General features: G+C 40.5%; 1 protein-coding gene across 2 annotated transcripts in view; it reads right to left on the bottom strand.

Moving 5' to 3' along the window:
• Positions 1–431: 431 nt before the first annotated feature.
• The window catches only part of LOC149020435 (phosphatidylinositol 4-kinase alpha 1-like), a 68690-nt gene continuing 49948 nt past the window's right edge, over positions 432–19173 (bottom strand). The window contains exons 19-26 of one of the 2 annotated variants that reach the window (XM_089148572.1): positions 18231–18308; positions 18008–18055; positions 16804–16976; positions 7783–7978; positions 7371–7511; positions 1945–2153; positions 1144–1305; positions 432–1009 (exon numbers count right to left, since the gene is read on the bottom strand). In XM_089148572.1, coding sequence (XP_089004698.1) covers positions 751–1009; positions 1144–1305; positions 1945–2153; positions 7371–7511; positions 7783–7978; positions 16804–16976; positions 18008–18055; positions 18231–18308 — 1266 coding nt within the window. In that variant the 3' untranslated portion in view covers positions 432–750. Of the gene's footprint in view, positions 1010–1143; positions 1306–1944; positions 2154–7370; positions 7512–7782; positions 7979–16793; positions 16977–18007; positions 18056–18230; positions 18309–19173 lie in introns of those variants that run through there. The other variant, XM_089148573.1, reaches the window with a different exon arrangement.

Raw genomic sequence — 19173 nt, 5'->3', positions numbered from 1 at the left:
CATCTCGCAAATCTGCACTATTCAAAGCAGAATCAATCGAACCATCAGCATGATTAAATAACAGGTTCCCACCTACACTTGAACTCAGCCAGAAGGTCTAGAAAGTTACCCACCTGAATTCTTGAGCCTTCATTTCCTTGGAAGATCTCTGATATTTGCCTAACTCAAGTCTCACAAATTTCAGGAGTCCAATTCCATTCAGTTGGGATAAAAGTAAGTTGAGTTGAGACCAGAGGTCTTGAGATCCACCAGTCCACAAATTTTCAGCCCCAACTGAACAATGATGCAATGGATCCAACCAGCGTGGAGCATGGAGATTCCCACTGACTGAAAAAACAATTCCCTATACAAGGGGTCCACACCTAACACAGAAGCTCTCCTACCAAGAGACCCAAGAAAAAGGTAAGAAGAAAAATAGGAAGTGGGGAAAGCAAGCAGCCAATAACAAAAATTCTGTTGATAAATTTGAGGTACAAGGTACTCTCGAGAATTTTAAGAGAACTCAGATGCAGTTTCACTACAAATAACTTCTGATTCACTGAAGTATTTCCTGCATTTACAATGTTCCCTAGAAACCTCACAAAGGAAAACATCTGAAGAAAAACTCTTCCTACAAAATTAACAAGTACCCCAGAAACCTCGCAAAGGAAAACATCTGAAGAAAAACTCTTCCTACAAAATTAACAAGTAAATGAAGATGATTACACTTGCAATGAATGATAATTTACAGAGTGGGTGGTCCATAAACTTCTATTTCTCAATGCCCTGTTGCAAATACTGTATTAAATCATAGCCTGCAGTGGTCCACTTGTTATAGGCATCAGCACAGACTTTAATCATGAAATTGGCAGCTTCTCGTTCATTCATCTCAGGATGGAATCTCTTGCGTAGATTCCCAATAGGGTCACCTCGGCTGAAGCAAGGTAGCCCACTGTCAACCATCATCAGTACTGTATTGATGATCCCATTCATATAATGCCGAGCAGCAAGGTAACCTTTCACACACAAGCTGCAGATTTTGTACCAATCATAACAAACAGCAAAAGATAAAGTAACGATTTAGGCCAGAAGATCAATTAAGTTACCCCAAGTTGGGTAATATGCATTTGTTGTGTGAGTGCACATCTGGAAAAGAGAACTCACCTTACAAAATATAGCCATGTTTCACTTTTCATCATCCCAGATGGGTCAAGCAACTGTGTCATCTCATGACTCAGCTTAAAATGAGCACTCTCAAAACGCATATTGTTACCAGGGGAGATTTCGAAGATAAAACCAAAATCAATATGTACAAGCCTGCCATCACTGCATAAAACAAAATTTAAGAGGTTATTTAACACTTACCATCCAAGTAACAGGCCACATTTAAAATGTCTAATTTGGTAACAAACTCTAGCTTGTCTTGCTTGACCCCCCACATCTCAATACTGGGAGGAGTACAGCTGTATGCCTCACATATTTAATGTAAATAATTTGGTTCCATCCGTTTGCACATAAAATGATGGAATGCCCTCCACTTTTTTTTCCCAGAAGAAATGACATATTAGTAGAAAATGGCAGTACTCTTAAAATTCATCAGAAGGGAAAGATTTTCTTTTGTTGATTATGCTTTACAACCAAGTCCAAGTTGCTGAATTAGTTATGCAACTTTTTTCAAGGATCGGAAAAGTTTCTATTTTGGTCTTGTATATAATGCAGAGCAGTCTTCAAATTACCAAAATTCCTCACTCTTTATAAATTAACTGTCCCATTAAATATTTTTAGTGGAATTAACACTGACATAAAGACACTCCTATTCATACGAATCAATGGGAGAACTATAAAGTTGACACTGTATTTAGTAGTCACAAACAGTTGACATCATGCATAATCAGACAAACACCCCCCCCAAGGAAAAAATTCCTTTCATCGACACACACAAAGTCAAGGTATAATTAAGCATACCTATCAAAGAGAAGATTCCCATTATGACGATCCTTTGGTTGAAGCAACAAGCTGGCAACTGCATAACCAGCACTACTAATTATGAAGTTATCACGGGCAGCTTCAAAACTGTCTGAGCCAACAGGCCCATAGTCTTGTTGGAAAATCTCATACAATCCACCATCAGTGGTTTCACCCATCTGGCTTCTACTCCGTGTATTAGGCACAACCTGCAGATTCAAACGTGACAAGAAGAACCGCCTATTAGCAAGTCTCTGTGTATTAGCTATAGCCTTTGGTGAGGTTTTAGGGCTTTTTCTTACAACACTGGTCAAAAATCACTTTAAGTAACGAACAACATAATTAAATATGACTACAACAGAATCCCCTCCTTTATTAAACCAACCCTTTCTCATTTATAATTTCCCGACTGTTGGTCTCGACCTTCCTCATTCCCTGCCTGCCTTTTACAATTCTGGGCACTCCTCCTCCCCCCCCCCTCTTCTCAAGCAGACAAAGTCTGATGGCTTACTTCCACCCATGGAATCTTCTTCACCTCTTCCGCTTGGAATTTTGTCGGAACCCACGCCTCTCCTGTCCCTCAGCCCTATTATCTGGTTTAGAAAACCATATTCCCCACCACAACTTTACAGCTTGGAGAACCCTCCGCCTATGTCTACCTACCCAATCTTTCCTCCTTGAGCAACATATCCCTGTCTACCCTTCTTGTACCCTTTATTGGAGGACCATCTTCTCCCTCCCCCAGGTTTAACCTGTTGTAGGAGACTCCTTTTCATGACGACATTAATCCTATGGAGCAACAGTTTGAGTGGCATACATATTAACCTGCTACAGTAAAGATATGGATGGATGACAAGTACAGAGGTCATTGGATCACTATGGTCCTTCAGTCCACAGAGCACAACCTCTGATGATAACAACCCATATTATATCCTTTTTCTGGCATATCTTTCCAATTGGGTCGACATATTTCTACATGGATTGATAGAGTTTGTGCGTATCTCTTGCATGGATTGATGGAGTGCTCATTTGATTTGATGGAGGGCTTCATTTAGTGCAGTGTAGTGGTAACATTTAGGTCTATTTAGTGTACTTGGGTTTTGAGTAGTCTTTTGGGTTTTAGATCAACCAACGGATTATAATCAGCTGATGGATACTTTTCACTTGTATACTTATTGAATTTCTAGGTTTGACCTGAGTCATTAAGATATTATTAGGAATACTTCATTTTGGCTTTTACTTACAAAAAGGGGTTGCCATTCACGATAAAAGCAATGAATGAGCAGAAATAAATAAAAAATAAAAAATTTCATCGGATTTTTCTCTTTTTCTTTCACCTGAAGAAGCAGCCTCAGCCTTCCCCTTTATTTCTCACGGCAGTCTTCTTTCCCCAACCCCTAGTTGTTCCCTCCTTTCCCCCTTACATTCTATTTCTTCTCTTTTTCTTTCTAATAGTATTTCACCCATTGCTAGATGGAAGGGGTAAAAAAAGCTAAAGACTTGGATGACTTAAAACTTTGGTATACTAGGGATAAGTGTTTAGAAATAAATAAATTGGATAGGCATAATAGTGGATAAGGATTTAAAGAACGATTAGGTGGATGTTAAAAGATTAGGCGATAGGATTACAACTTTGAAGTTTATAATGGAAAGAGATCATAAATATAATTAGTGCGTATGCACCTCAAGTAGGATCGGATGAAAGTCTAAAGTTACAATTTTGGAAGAATATGGATGGATAAGTGCGAGGAATAATCAAGGAGAAAGAAAAATTTGAGGGGGTGATCTAAATGGACATATTGGGAAATATTAAAGAGGCTATGAAAGTGTACATGGAGAATATACTTTTGGAGAGAGGAATGAGGAAAGGATCTCAAATTTATATTTTTCTGTTGCTTTTGAATTATCTACCATAAAAGCTTAATTTAGAAAGAGATATGAACATTTAATTACCTTTAAAACTGGACATCATAGAAGCCAAATAGATTTCTTCCAATGTAGAAGGTCAAATAGTTAGTTGTGCAAGGATTGTAAGATGATACCAAGGGGAAGCTTAACCGGACATCATACTCTAGTAGTCTTAGATGAGTGCCTCACTCCACAAACTCACAAAAGACTTGAGGTAATTATCCTAGGATAAGGTGGTGGAAGTTAAAAGAAGATTGCTTGAAATCTAATGAAGTAGTCAAACAAGGAAAGTGGGGATTAGAGGGGGCCACCAATACAATGTGGAATTAGATGGCTACGTTACTATGAAGGTGGTAAAGATGTTATAGGTAAATCAAAAGGAAATAATTATTCTTATAGAGAGACTTGGTGGTGGGATGGTGAGGTTCAAGCAGCCATTAAGAATAAGAAAGCTAACTAAAGACATGTCACATGGCAAAGGACTAAGGATGTAGAGTAGTGACTCTACAAAGTTATAAGTTGGCTAGTAATGAAGCTAAGAATACTGGAGAAAGCAAGGGAGAAGAAGTATGAAGGTTTATAAACTAGGAGCAAAGGAAGGGAAAAAAAAGCTATCTATAAGATAGCTAAAATAAGGGACATGAAGAGTAGAGATCTAGACCATGTTACATGTATTAAAAGTGAAGATGGTAAAATACTGGTATATGATGAGGGCATCAAGAAGAGATAGAAAGTCTATTTCTCTAGTCTACTAAATGAACACACTTCAGGTATCTATGATTTGGTTGATTATACCATTTTCCACCACCCCAATTTTCAAACATATCTAGGGGAGAATTTCGATGTCCAAAGTAAAAAAAAAAAAACATTAAGGAGGACAAAAGTAGGTAAGGCACAAGGTCTTGATGAAATCCCAATAGAAGTATGGAAGAGCTTAGGAGCCGATAAGCTAGCTTGGCCTACCAAGTTTTTAATAAGATTATGAGCACAAAGAAAATGCCGGATAAATCAACGAGAATCATTGTGGTCCCAATTTACAAAAACAAAGGAGACATTGAAAGCTGTAATAACTATAGAGACATAAAACTGATGAGTTATATTATGGAAGTATGGGAAAGCATAATTGAAACCTATTTGAGACAAGAAACCACTACTATGGAGAACCAATTTGGTTTGATGTCGAGAAGATCTATAATGGAAGCTATTTATCTTATTAGGAAACTTATAAAAAGGTATAAAGAGTGTAGGAAAGATCTTCATATGGTCTTTATTGACCTAGAAGAAGCTTATGATAGTGTCCCTAAAGCATTGATTTGGCAAGTACTAAAGAAAAGAAATGTTGCAAGTAAATATGTGGACATAGTTAAAGATATGTATGATGGTTCAATGATAAGTGTAAGAATGGTTTGTGGGGGGGGGGAGGGGGGAAGATGGTGAATTCCCAATTGTAGTTTGGCTGTGCCAAGGATTAGCTTTGCCAAGGATTAGCTTTAAGCACATATTTCTTTGCACTTACAATGGATGATTTGACCAAAGATATTTAAGATGAGGTTCCTTGGTGTATGCTTTTTATTGATAATATTGTTTTGATAGACAGAAGTAAGGATTAATACCAAGATAGAATCATGATTCATGGAGAGCAACTTTGGAATCAAAAGGTTTTAAACCAAGTAGAGTGAAGATGGAATATCTGGTTTGTAACTTTCGTAGTGATCATACGGATGATGAGATGGTGAAACTTGATGAGCAAGAGATTACACAAGCAATTATTTGAGGTAAATTGGCTCAATCATAAATAATAAAAAAGAAGAAGAAGGTGATATTGAGGATGATGTTTTCCCAAATAATTAAATAGGGTGGATGAAGTGGAGAGATGTGTCCAAGGTCTTGTGTGATCGACGTATTCCTTTAAAGCTCAAAGGAAAACTCTATAGGATTGTTGTACAACCAGTTGTGATGTAGAGTGCAAAGTGCTAGGTTGTTAAAGAACATCACATAAATTAACTCAATGTGGCAAAAATGAGAATGCTGAGATGGATGAGTGGCAAAGGTAGGAAAGATAAGATAAAGAATGATCATATTAGAGTTGGTCTAAGAGTAGCTCCAATAAATGATAAGTTACAAGAAATTCGATTGAGGTGGCACGAACACATACATTGGAGGCCTTTCTATGTATAGAGAAATGATTTAATTTAGATTGAAAGAAGTAGAAGAACTAGAGGCAGACCTAAGATAACCTTCAGAGAAGTGGTGAAAAAGGATATGCATAACTTATGCCTAGTATCTATTATGACCTCAAGTAGAGCTGATTGGAAGGTAAGAATCCATGTAGCCAACCTTGTTTGGTTGGGACAAAGGCTTATTGGTTGTTGTTGTTCACTCATCGACGCTGTGCAGCCATTCCGTGAAAGTTGAATGAATTCTATTTCTCTGTAATGCTGAATAATACCTATCTCTATTTTTCTTATGTCATCACACATATTGCTGGCCAGAATTTTTAACCATTTCTATCTTAACTTGGTTTATTTATGGTGGGGTTTATTTTCATTAGGATGTCAAGATTTCTCTTCATTGTTCATTTGTTGTTCTCTATTACTAGCTGCATATTTTAGGAACTAGGATAGCGTTTATTATTTTCAGCACCCTTAATAGACTAGCATTCAATTATGTGTAACATTGCCATGATCCCCACCTCAATGTTTCCCAATTATAAGTTTGTTTTGGTCTTGCATATCAGCTTAGCATTATCTTACTCAGTGTTCTGTTTATCATGTCTAACATGCATGTTTATTAATCATATGTTACTGCCCCACCCCTGTTTAGTGCTTTACTTTAGGACAGGCCCCCACCTACAGTACACCTAACCAGCCCTTGTATTGCCCCTAGTGCATAGGGTTCCCCCCACATCACCTTTCCTTCGAAAGGAAGTGGCTTTGGTCAAGCCTTTGGGGTGCTATCTCAACCCTTAAATGGGGCAGAACGGCCAGAGGTGGAGTTCCAAATCCCATTCTCTTGATATGGTTTGGAAATCCATCTCCTTTGATGTCAACTGGGTTTTAGGGTATTCACTTCTTGCCTGCCTGACTGGGTCCCCCCACATTCTTTTCCCTATATACTTACCCCCTCCTTTCTCTCTCCCTATTCTAGGGTCTTAGTAATGATTATTTTATTCAACAAAAAAGTGTGCAATAGCAATCTAGAGAGATTTAAAAATGAGCCAAAGTAGGTGCCCCTCTATCATTTAATTCCAAAGATAAATATAAAAAAAATGGGGTTATTGACTCATAAATTGATGACTTCTCCAAAATTTTTGCATAAAAAATTGATATGGGTGATACCTCAAAACTCCGCATTGTCATATAACCATATAATAGAAACAGAACTTGCCCTTTGCCAATAAGGGGGGGGGGGGAGAGGCAACTTAGGCAAGTACCAGTATGATATTGTTATAATAAATTGATTAAAATCAGCAGTGATTTAGCAAACCCGATTATGCCATCAAGAACCCATTATTATACCTCAATTATGCCTCTCCCTGGGCCAGTAGGTAGAACTCCATATGGGAAGAGGTAAAGGTTAATTCCAACTGCTTCAAAAATGTCTTTGAGGAGTGAAATCACTTGAAGGGCAAGAACATCCTGCCGACAATCATCTCCAACCTGGAAGAAAGAACCATATTTTAAATTGCATATGGCAACATGCTAACATGACAATGTAGTGATTGGCTTGAGCACTAGCCTAATTTGCATGGCTATTATGATAGTAAATAGTGCCAACTAACGGGGCAAAACTGGTGACTCAATATCATACCCCCCCCTAAAAAAAAATTGCCCTAGAAAAATCTCGTCCTTCGAATTTGATTGTTGGTGCAAAGTTTAAGAATACCTGATCAACATTCATGCATGTGCATGATTAACAAAACAGGCTTACCTTGAAGATGCATCCCTGGGGTTTTATGATGTTGTGATCCCCATCTCTATCCACCACATTAAACGCGATCAAAATAGGAACTTTTGCAGCAGACTGCAGAGGTATCCCACTATCCAATATAATTCCACGAACAAGTTTGGTGGGAGCAGTTGGTAGATAAAGATCATCCCCATTCACTTCAATTTTTTCCAGTTCCCTGTGGTAGAAAGTGAAACAAATTATTCATCCATTGAGAAAAGAGAAACAAATTAGTTGTTGCTTTTTTTTCCTTTTTTTTTTTTTTTTGGGGGGGGGGGGGGGGGGCTGGTTTCTATCCTCTCCCCAACCTCCCAAGTAATGCCACCCGTAGCTGACCCTATTTGGTTGGGATAAGGTTGAGGCCATTCTACCAGTAAAACAATACTAAGGATGCTGACCTCATACCATTGTGATTGGTTGGGCCCTTCTCTTTTGCAGGCCATATACCTATTTCTTTTATTAGCAAGGCCTTACAATTGACTTGTATTTGTATGTCCCTGATAACTCTATGAAATAGAGTTAAGATTGATAACTTTTATACTTGAGATGGCTTGATTTAGGAGTATTTTGTCTTTGTTTTAGTGATAGTATTCATTAAGTGTTGTCTTATTTAGTCTTAACATGTTGCATTTTGTTTAGTTCATTATTGTCACCATTACATGAATTTCCCTTCTTTTTATGGATGAATTTGATTGTTTCTCTTTCTCTTGAAAATGTAGGTGAAGATTCATAATAGAAGAACCTGTCCTCTAACTTTGTTGTAGAGTTGTTGCTGCATTGCTACAACAACGGAGCAGAATATTCTCAGATCCAATTCAAATGGAATTGACCAAAAAGGGCTAACTTAAGTGGACAAAATTCTTGTAAATACATGATGGTTTTCAGCCCTTGATCTCAGGAGGAAAGTTCTAATCCTATGGCCAAAATCTAACCTAATGATTGAAGACATTTATGGAAGAAAGAGAAAAGATGAGACACATTCGGCTAAGGTTGGGAATAGAGACTCGGCTGAGAGGAGGGAAGATAGAACCAAAGCTGGAGCTCTTGTGGAAGCAAGGAGCTGCTGGAGTTGCTGATTTGCTGGAGAAGAAAGCTGGAGCTCATGTGGAAGCATTGAAGCCTTAGTTTCTTCTTGTTTTTATAACTCTATCTTCTTACTTTCTAGTCTTATGTCAACTATACTTGGTTTTATGCATTTGAATTCTGTTATGGGCTAAATCTTAGCTGTGTTGGGATGATAGTAGTACCTAAACCTGAATTTTGATATGTAACTAATCATGTGTTCTTTAGTTTTATTGCAATCCACTTTATTGTTAATGAATTCAGCATGTTATATTGACTAATTTCAGTTCTTGAATGATCTTTCTTGAATGAATGTTATGATTTCATTAATTGGAAAATTAATGAAGTCTAGGTGTTTGTTGAATTGTGTGAGTTAGCATCATCTTTAATTAGGTTGGTTAGGAATACCCAATTACCTCACATTACCATTGATTGGATTGGGTTTAAATTGCATTATTAATTCAATTCTTCATAGGAATATGCAGATGTTGATTTAGGATGCTAGCTTATGTGTATTGGAAAATACCATATTGCCATTCATTCCAAGTTCTTGATTTATCTTGGGGTTGTAGTATTGCTTTAGTATTTGTGTTATAAAATTCAGGGGAAGGGAAACTTGATTCCTAACACACTTGTCACTCATTAAGTTTCTTCCATTGCTTAATCTACATTTTAGTTCCTTAGTTTTCTTTACCTGTCATTTGGTTATTTAGTTAGTCAATCACCAATCAACCTTGTTAATTTCATTTAAATCAATTTTACTTTTACATTGAAAGTTAAGGATATAATTCTCCGTGGGATCGATACTTTACTTATCATTTATTACTTGATTGCGATACGTATACTTGCGTAATATCTTGAGATACAAGCAACAGTCCCCTCCCCCACCTTTCTTTCCTCCGGTATTGAATTCTATTATTCATTAAAAAAAAGGGTGCCCTTGGGCTGTTCATTGTCCCGTAATTCCTGCAATCTCACCCGATAACTCCATTTGTTCTCAAGTAAAAGAAGGCACTCCTTGGATCGTGATCAGAGGAGAGAGAAGCTCTGACATTGCTTCCCTTTCTCCCCGTGCTCCCATGTCCCCGGCGACTTGAGAACAATGTCTCCCCAGTTGCCGGTACCCCCTGCACCCCTCCCCTCCTCCTATGAACCCCCAATTCCCCCCCCCCTTAAACCCTAGAATAACCTCTTCACCAACAAAATCCCCTCTGTTGAAAATCTAAATCTCTCCTTTGTTCCTCCCTATTCAAGCAACCCTTCCCCCATCCCTCACTGCCCTTCTACCTCCACTGCCTTTGGTATTGACCGATGGAAATTTGCCATCATTGGCCAATTCCTTCGACCTATCCCCCCCTAAACATAACCAAAACTTCTCTCGCAAAGCAATGGAAAGCAACAGGACTTATGGACACTTACTTTCTGTATTCTGGAATTTATCTATTCAACTTCTCTTCTCCCGCGTGCCAATCATGCGCATTGGATGGATCTCCCTGGTTTGTGGGCAAGTCCAGAATCTTCATCAAGCCTTGGTCCCGTTGTCTCCCCTCCGCTGGGTCGACTTCAACTCTCTCCCCCTGTGGATCAACCTCCTTGGGCCTCCTCTTGAATTCTGGAATTGTGATTGCCTTAGTCGAATTGGTTTAGCCTTGGCAACCCTCTTCGGACTGACTCACAAAACCTCAAGATGGAACGACTCTCTTATGCTCGTCTGTGTGTGGACTTCCCTCCATCAAAACCTCTTCCTGCAATTGTCTCTATTGCAGAACGATAACGGCCTGAAATATGAACAATTGATAGCCTACGATTGGATCCCGTCTCAATGCAACCTATGCTTGTCATTTGGTCATGAAGATTCCTTCTGTTCATCGTTTGCCAAAGCTCCTGCAAGTTTTGACACTAAAAATCAAAGCGACAACACTCAGTCTCACTCTGCAACTCCACCTACATCTCTCCATCCGCCACTGAGAAGATGACTCTGGTTGTTGACCCCCCTCAAAGAACAATTGATTTTCTCGAGAAGGTCGCCGTATCGATTAGCTCTCCTTCTGATGTTGCCATCGCTGCAGCCGCCGCCGCCGTGAACGGATCTAAAAATCAAAATAAGTCTCTTGCGATTACCTACCGGAGAAGTAGAAGAAAACCATTACTTCCAACACCGGTGATCGACTCTACCTTCCAAATCTCAAATGATGGTTCGAAAGTTGTTACCTCCTGCAACACTACCAACTCTGTCATGCCTCCTGCACCTCAAAAAGTAGCCCCTGCTACCGACGATGAATCGGAAAGCTCATCCTATAAGACCGTTGCTACCAAAGGCTTGGATGACATCATTACTGTTGTCCGATTGATGGAAATGGTAAGTACTGGATCTGAGACCAAAACCCTTGCCAATCGCATTCCCATTTCCTTGTCTCAACCCCTTGTGTTAGCCTCCATAAACTTGCAAAACCTTACCTTGACCCTTGTTATCCCCACCGTCATCGACCCATCTTTATCCCAAAAACCTTCAAATGTTATTACCCTTATCCCCTCACACACCATCTAGCCTCATTTCAAGTGAACCTCACCGCAACCCAAGCCCAAGCCCACCACTCATAACCCAACTCCTTTTACCACTACTAAACCCAACCCCCTTGGGCTTAAACTTTCTTCTAACAATAGGCCTTTCCATAACTCCCGAGGGTCTTCAAAACCTGAATACCCCCTCAAACCTCTTAAACCATCCTTGAAAGCCCACGCCTCTTCCAGTGGCCTTAAAAACCAGCCCATGACCAGCAGAACCGAAACCCCTGGTTCCAGACCCAATTCCCTCTTTACCCAAATCTCTAACTCCAATTTCCAGCCGGCTACAAATATTCCGAAAACCAAACCCTCCCACCACTGTTTCTGGTCTCAACCCATCTCCCAACACCCCCTTAGCCATCCTCTCTTCCATCAACTCCACCAACCTTTCTGTCCCTAACTCTGTTTCTCCTTCAAACCAAACCTCCCAGTCCTCCCCTTAAAGTTTTCACCGCCCTCCATAAGCCTTTGTCCCCATCATCCAACTCCTCCATTAACCTTGACATCTTTGAAACCCTGTCGCCTCTCAATTCCCCCTTGTGTGAGCCCCCCTTCCCTCTCCCCATTAGCGAAGATGATGCCCCCATCCCCATTGTTTATAATGTCTGACTTCTTTATCTGGAATGTTTGGGGACTCAATTCCCTTGCAAAACAAGCGGATGTCAGAAACACCATCAAAACTGCTACGGCCTCCTTTTGTGCCCTTCTTGAAACTCATGTCCAATTGCAGAATGCCCATCAGATTGCTCAGTCTATTGCCCCCTCTTGGTCTTTGATCTCAAACTCTTCCCCTTCATCCAATGGTCGTATTTGGATTTTGTGGGACCCCTCGAGAATCCAAATCTCCCTCCTCAAGTCCTCTACCCAGCTTTTGCATCTTAGCATTCTAGATAATCTCTCCCCTCCTTTTCTCCTCGCTATAATCTATGGTTTCAACCATGAGGCCGATCGCATCCCCCTTTGGGAAGATATTAGAGCCATCTCTTCTTCTGTCTCTGATCTCCCCTGAGGTATAGGTGGGGATTTTAACATTGATAAATTTTCCCATGAGCGAGTCAATGGCTCTTCCCCGGATCCTATTACGATGGATGACTTCAATGCCTGCATTGACGACTCGAGTATAGTGGACCTCCGTTGGTCGGGCCAACCCCTTACTTGGCATAACCGTCACTTTGGTTGGGCCAGGATTGCCTCTAAGTTAGATCGCTTCCTAGAGAATCCTTTTGGCTTTCTTCTTTCCCTTTCTCCCATGCCTCATTCTCTAACTCCAATCTTTCTGATCACTCTCCCTGTTTTGTCCAGCTCTCGCCTCTAGTCTCCTTTGGTCCAAAGCCGTTCAAATTCTTTGATATCTGAACTAATGACCCTTCTTTCGCCCATACTGTTCTAGCTTGGTCTAAGCCAGTCCACTTGCACTCCCTCCCTCTTGTTGCTTTTGCTCGCAAGCTCCACAATGCTAAGGAAGCCCTTCGTTCTTGGAATTCCTTCTCTTTTGACAATATCACTTCTAGGGTTTCCTCTTGCCGTTCAAATCTTCAGCTCACCCAATCCCTCCTCCAAAATGACCCTTCCAACCCCATCCTTGCTGAGAATGAAAATCTCTCTCCTTTGAGCTTTCATCCCTCCTCTCCTTTGAAGAGAGTTTTCTTCGTCAGAAAGCCAGAATCAAATGGCTCGATCTGGGGGACTCCAATTCTGCATATTTCCACCGATCCCTCAAGGCCTAAAACAACTTTAATTCCATCCCCTCCCTCATAAAAAATAATGGCACCTGCATTTCCAATCCCACTAGCATCAAAGCCTAGATTGTCTCCTTTTTCTCCTACCTTCTCTCTCCCCCTCTCTTCCCCCTGGTGCCTCCCTTCCCCCCAATCTCATTAATAAAGTAACTGATCATTCCTTCATCTCCTCTCTTTGTGCTATCCCTTCCACGGAAGAAATCCTTCTTGCCATTCGGTCCCACAAGTCTAATAAAGCCCGGGGTCCTAATGGCTTTAGTATGGGTTTCTTCCTTGCCACATGGGATTTCATTGAGAATGATCTTGTCCATGCCATCCGTAACTTCTTCTTTAACCCTTCCCAACTATCTTCCGTCAATCAAACTTTTCTCTGCCTCATCCCCAAGAAGCAAGGAGCTTCTTCACTTTCCAATTTTCACCCCATCTCCCTCTGTAATCTCATCTACAAATTCATCTCTAAAGTCCTTGCGAATAGGCTCAACTTGATTCTCCCTTCCCTTGTGAGTCCGAATCAATTGGCCTTCATCTTGGGCCACAGCATTGCGGATAACATTCTCCTCTGTGCTGAGATTGTTCATGTCTTTGATAGATCATCCCATTCCCCAACTGCTCTGCTTAAGGTGGATCTTCACAAAGCTTTTGATTCCATTCGTTGGGACTTCATTAGCGATGTCCTCCTTTCCATGGGCTTCCCTCCCCCTTTCATCCATTGGATCGAAGCCTGCACCTCCACCCCCTGATTCTCTATCATTACCAACGGATCCCTGGCAGGATTCTTTCCCTCCCGGTTGGCATCCGCCAAGGCTGCCCCCTATCTCCCTACCTCTTCGCTCTTGCTTTAGAGGTCCTCTCCCATATTGTCCAATCCAAAACCAACCAACTCCTCATATCCCCAATCCCCAAATGTAAGTCCCTTAACCTTACCCATCTTACTTTGCGGATGATCTCATGATCTTCTCTAAAGCGGATCACCTATCCATCTCCTCCATCCTTTTGGCCCTTTCGTTTTTTGAATCCCTTTCTGGCCTTAGGGTCAATCTCGACAAATCCACTATCTTCCTCTCCGGTATCTCTGATCAGCTTTGTGCCTCTCTCCTCCATCTTTCAGGCTTCTCGCCTACCTCCTTCCCTGTGGTCTACCTTGCCCTCCTGCTCATTCCCGATAGGCTCACTTGCCATCATTGCCTTCCAATGCTTGACAATATTCGTAAGAAATTGCAGCTTTGGAAAGGCAAACTTCTCTCCTTTGCTGGCCAAGTGGTTCTCATCCATTCCATGCTCCAATTCACCTATCTCTACTGGTGCGGAATCTTCTCCTTTCCCAAAGCCACCGTCCATGCGATGGAATCCTTATTTTGTGCCTTCCTTTGGAAAGGACAGGAAGCCTCTCGCTTCATCTGCTCGGTCAGTTGGTCCTCCATCTGCTGCCCTAACTCCGAGAGTGGCCTGGGAATCCACTGGATCTCTAATGTAAACTTGGCCTGCCTTCTTAAACTTATCTGGAAAATTGCCTTAAAGCATGACTCTATTTGGGTTAGGTGGGTCTATTCCTATCTTCTCCGGTCAGATTCCTATGCCCTCCAACCCTTTATGGGTTTGGAGGAAAATCCTTCTTCTCCACCTCTAGGCTATCTCAACTATCTCTATCTCTATCTCCATCTCTACTGGTTCTTCCACTTCCTTTTGGCTAGACCCGTGGCATCCGATGGGCATTCTCTATAACCACTTGGGTCCCCGCACTGTTTATGACACCCGTATCCCCAAAACCACCCCCTTGTCGGATTTCATCTCAAATGGGTCTTTGATTCCCTCCCCCCTTCCCATTCTCACATAGGTTTGGGGTTCCCTTCCCCCTTTCTCCAACTCATCCCGCGACCTCACCATATGGCTACCATCACCCACCAAATCCTTTTCCACCTCATCGGCCTGGAACCTCCTTAGACCCCAAAACCCTAAACCTCCCTGGCCTCCTTTGGTCTGGTTCAAAGGCTTCATTCCCCACCACTCCCTACCCTATGGAGAGCCCTCAACCAAGGCCTTCCCACCCAAGCATTCCTCTCTGACTGTCACATCCCTGTTAACCCCAACTGCATCCTTTGTTAGTCCAGTTTAGAAAACCTTGAGCACCTCTTCTTTTCTTGCCCTTTTTCCAGATCTATCTGGGGAAAAACCATATTCTCCATTTGGCCCCGTTCGAGGCGTTCCTTCGGATTTGGTCGAGATTGATCTTGGATTTTGAGAAACTTTTCGGGTTCTTCCATTTGCGATCGAATTGGTAAGCTAGTGTTTTGTGCCTTAGTCCATCACCTTTGGCAGGAGCACAATCTTCGGAGATGGACTTCCAAATCTCACTCTAGATACAAGATTTGGAATGCCATCTATTTTAATGTTTCCTCTAGATTAGTAGCTATTCCCCATCCCCCTGTTGATGATACCCCAAGGAACATGCTTATTGTTGTCTTCTGGGGTCTTAGTTCTTCTTTTCAGTCTTTTGCTTAAAGACCTTGTATTCCTTCTTTCTCTTTAATATAATTTTTTATTCATCCCAAAAAAAAAAAAAAACTCCATTTGTTCTTGAGGTTTGCCCCATCACTGATTCAGAAGCAGCAGGCTCTCTCATTTCTCTTCATTGGAAAAGAAATTATGAACTAAAATTCCCTTTTTCTATTTATCCTGTTGTTGGCCCAGACCCCAAGGGCACACTATTTGCAGAATGTGGTTTCTTACATTGGCTGCAACTACAAGAAAGAAACATGGACCTCATTTTATGAAATCAAATTCAAAATTTTACAGGACCGTGCCTTGATTTTCCACCCTCACAGCCTCACCAACACCCAGGGTAGCCTAATGCATTTACAACTATATGCGGATCTCAATCAAGGATATAACCCCAGCCCTGTCCTTTATGCTATGCAATAAATCTCTTCATTTATAGAATTTTTTTAAAATAAATTTCAGATTTTCATTGTTCCTCACTTATTCTAGCCAAAAAATAATGCAGACGATCATTTACTATAATATAGAAGTATGCTTTAGTGAAATACTGAATAGAGAGGAATATTTTTAATGAACATCATATGCACTTTGATGCAACAGAAAAAATTAAACAAAGGCCCATTACCGAGTGCTGGTCCTGCCTATTCAGTGTCTTGGGCCCTGGGAGGGAGAATTTGATGTCAATCCTAATCTTTGGCATTTTTGTGAGCAACAGTGTGAAGCTATGACACAATGGTAAGAACACTATTTCAAGTTCATATACTACTTGGGTGGGCTTCAGAGATAAGAGTACATAAATTGCCAGGTGGAGATCAACCATTGTCAAGCCTGCGTCAGCTGGAACACTGACAAGCTAGCTGGTGTAAGCACAACCTAATGAGGCTTCAAGTCTTTGGACCATCCATTAAATTGCCAGGTGGAGATCAGCCTAGGTAGAGTCTCAGAATGCTAGGTCCAACTCATGTAACTATAAAAGCATGGTTGTCAACACGACAAGGCGATGCTAGGCTATAGCGGGCAATGAAAACCAAGGCTACACCAAGCAAGGCAACAAGGCAACTGCCTAGGCAGACGCCTTGACAACCTTGTATGAAAGTATAGTGGACTAAATCAACAAAAGTAAAATAGTACAGTTAGTAACCTCCGGATGCCTGCTCGACGCTCTTCCTTTGGAAGTGGATACAGTACACCCGAAATTGATGTGACTTTGTCAAAAAAGTCAAATTCCCTTTGAAACACATCACAGGCCTTCGAGGTGAAACCATCAATGATTCTTTGCCTAACAATGGGCAACAGCTCTTGAAACGAACTATTCTGAAACAACAGCAAGAACAGATCCACATCAGCAAGCACATGATGACACACAACTAAGAATTTGGCCATCTGAACATATTAATGATGTCACTGCAAGATAACAGACTAACAGAGAGCAAGAATGAAAAAATTGACCAGTCCCATATTTTGAGTCAAATAAATTATGAGACATTTCACCTACTAAATAGGCTATGCAGCTTCTAAAGTCAGATTTATCATGTAGAAAATACATATAGGTATGTACAGATCCACTTGATAGGGGACACAAGATTGATCCATCTCACAGATCAAGTTTAGCACTACCATTCAGGAGAATTGGGTCGAAAGTGTCCCAAAGTTTCATAGAATTACAGACTGCATGCTAATCTTGTTAAATGACACTGAAGTAATTCTAATCATTTGGCACCTACTTTTGAGGCACTTCCCACCTTGTTTTCTGCTGATACTTGACCTGTGGAATTAGGTTAAGTCCTCTACTACATGAATCCCTGGCTTCCTGCCTGTGTAGCAGTTATATCAATTGAATAGAACATCTATACATAGATCAATATCATAGTAAAAATAAAGGGATATACTACAGCCACACACATTTAATGATCATGCTGATGTGAGAACCAGAGATGGAGAGAGGGAAATTTGTGATTAGGCCAAAATACACCACAGTCCTCCTAATTATACGTTTATAAATGGAGAAGCCTAGTATATGTGAAAAGATGTCAATAACACTGGAATTGTGGAAGAGAGAACAGTATTTTCCCTGCTAATAAAAGTCCAACCCATGCCAATACATGCCACTCTATTGAAGTGGGACCAAGTGCACACGTAGGATGCCAACTTTAGGGGCATCCAGTGCTTAATAATGGATATAGAAACAAATAAATCACTCCGTTGTTGCTATTCTCATCATGAAGGATCAAAATTAGCAGAAGTATCATCATAAAACATGGAAGCATATCTTTCCATAATTTAAAAAAGTGGGATGAATGCAACTCAAATTCAAGTAAAAACAAAAAAGAGAACCACGGATGTACCTTCTCAGAGTTTGCCTCCTTCCCTAATTCTGGGCCACTTGTCTCTCCCTGCCATTGTGGAAACATTTTCATATTAGTGTTCCAGTGTATATCTCCACTATACTAACACTAAAACAAATTTATCATGGAATTATGTTCATGCTAGAGTTCCAGTACATATTTCCACTAGTCTAGCACAAAAAATTAATATTAATGAATTATTTAATGTGAACAAATCATTTACCTGCATATGCCAGATCAAAATGTGGGCGAAGATATCACTTCTTTGAGTGGCTCTGAGCAAATATCCTTCAACTAACTTCTGTAAAATGAGACAAGCATCAGAATGAATAAATACCCAACTAAATAAAATGAACATCACAATGGAACTAAGAAGATTCTTGGAAAAGCAACAGGGGCAATGCACAAAGATTTTCATAACAACCCAAGTAGAAAAGAAGGGGGGAAAGGTATCTTTAAGATAGCTAAACAGCTAAAGTAAGGGAAAGGATGAGTAGAGATCTCAAACATGCTAGATGTATTAACAGTGAAGGTAAATTACGAATAAGGGATCAGCACATTAAGAAGAGACAGGTAAAGTAATTTGTGTGGTATGCTAAAGGAACACAATTTGAGTGATAGTGTTCTGGAAGACTGCATTGCGCCTCACTTCACAAAACATTAGGGTGTCTAAAGTAGAGAAGCTATAAAGAGGATGAAAGGCAAGGCACAAAAATTAGATGAGGTTCCAACTCCCAAGTGTAAAAGAGCTTAATAGCCTGGGTTTATCTTGGATAACCAAGCTGTTTAAGAAGATTATGAGCACAAAAAAATGCTAGGTGAAAGGAGGAGAAACATCTGGTTTCGTCGTACAAAAATAAAGGTGATAGATGCAATTACTATGGGAGCCATACAATGACATTACCCGTGAGGTTATTAAAACCCACTTGAACCAACCTTGACAATGAACCAATTTGGTCTAATGCTAAGAAGATCCAAGACAAAGCTTTTACTTACAAAAGAGACTGGTGGAAGATTAGAGATTGAAAGAAGGATCATTATATGGTCTTTATTGACCAAGAAAAGCTTATGATGCAATCCTTAGAAACTTAATCTGGAAAGGACTAGACAAAAGAAATGTTTGAAGAAAATACGAGGACAGAATAAAAAATAGGTATGATAGTGAA

Source organism: Hakea prostrata, chromosome 3 (genome assembly GCF_041222555.1).
Source record: "Hakea prostrata isolate BN-2017 chromosome 3, UWA_Hpros_2, whole genome shotgun sequence".
Lineage (NCBI taxonomy): Eukaryota > Viridiplantae > Streptophyta > Magnoliopsida > Proteales > Proteaceae > Hakea > Hakea prostrata.
Note: the sequence above shows the minus strand (reverse complement) of the source record. Positions and strands in the feature narration are given on the sequence as shown.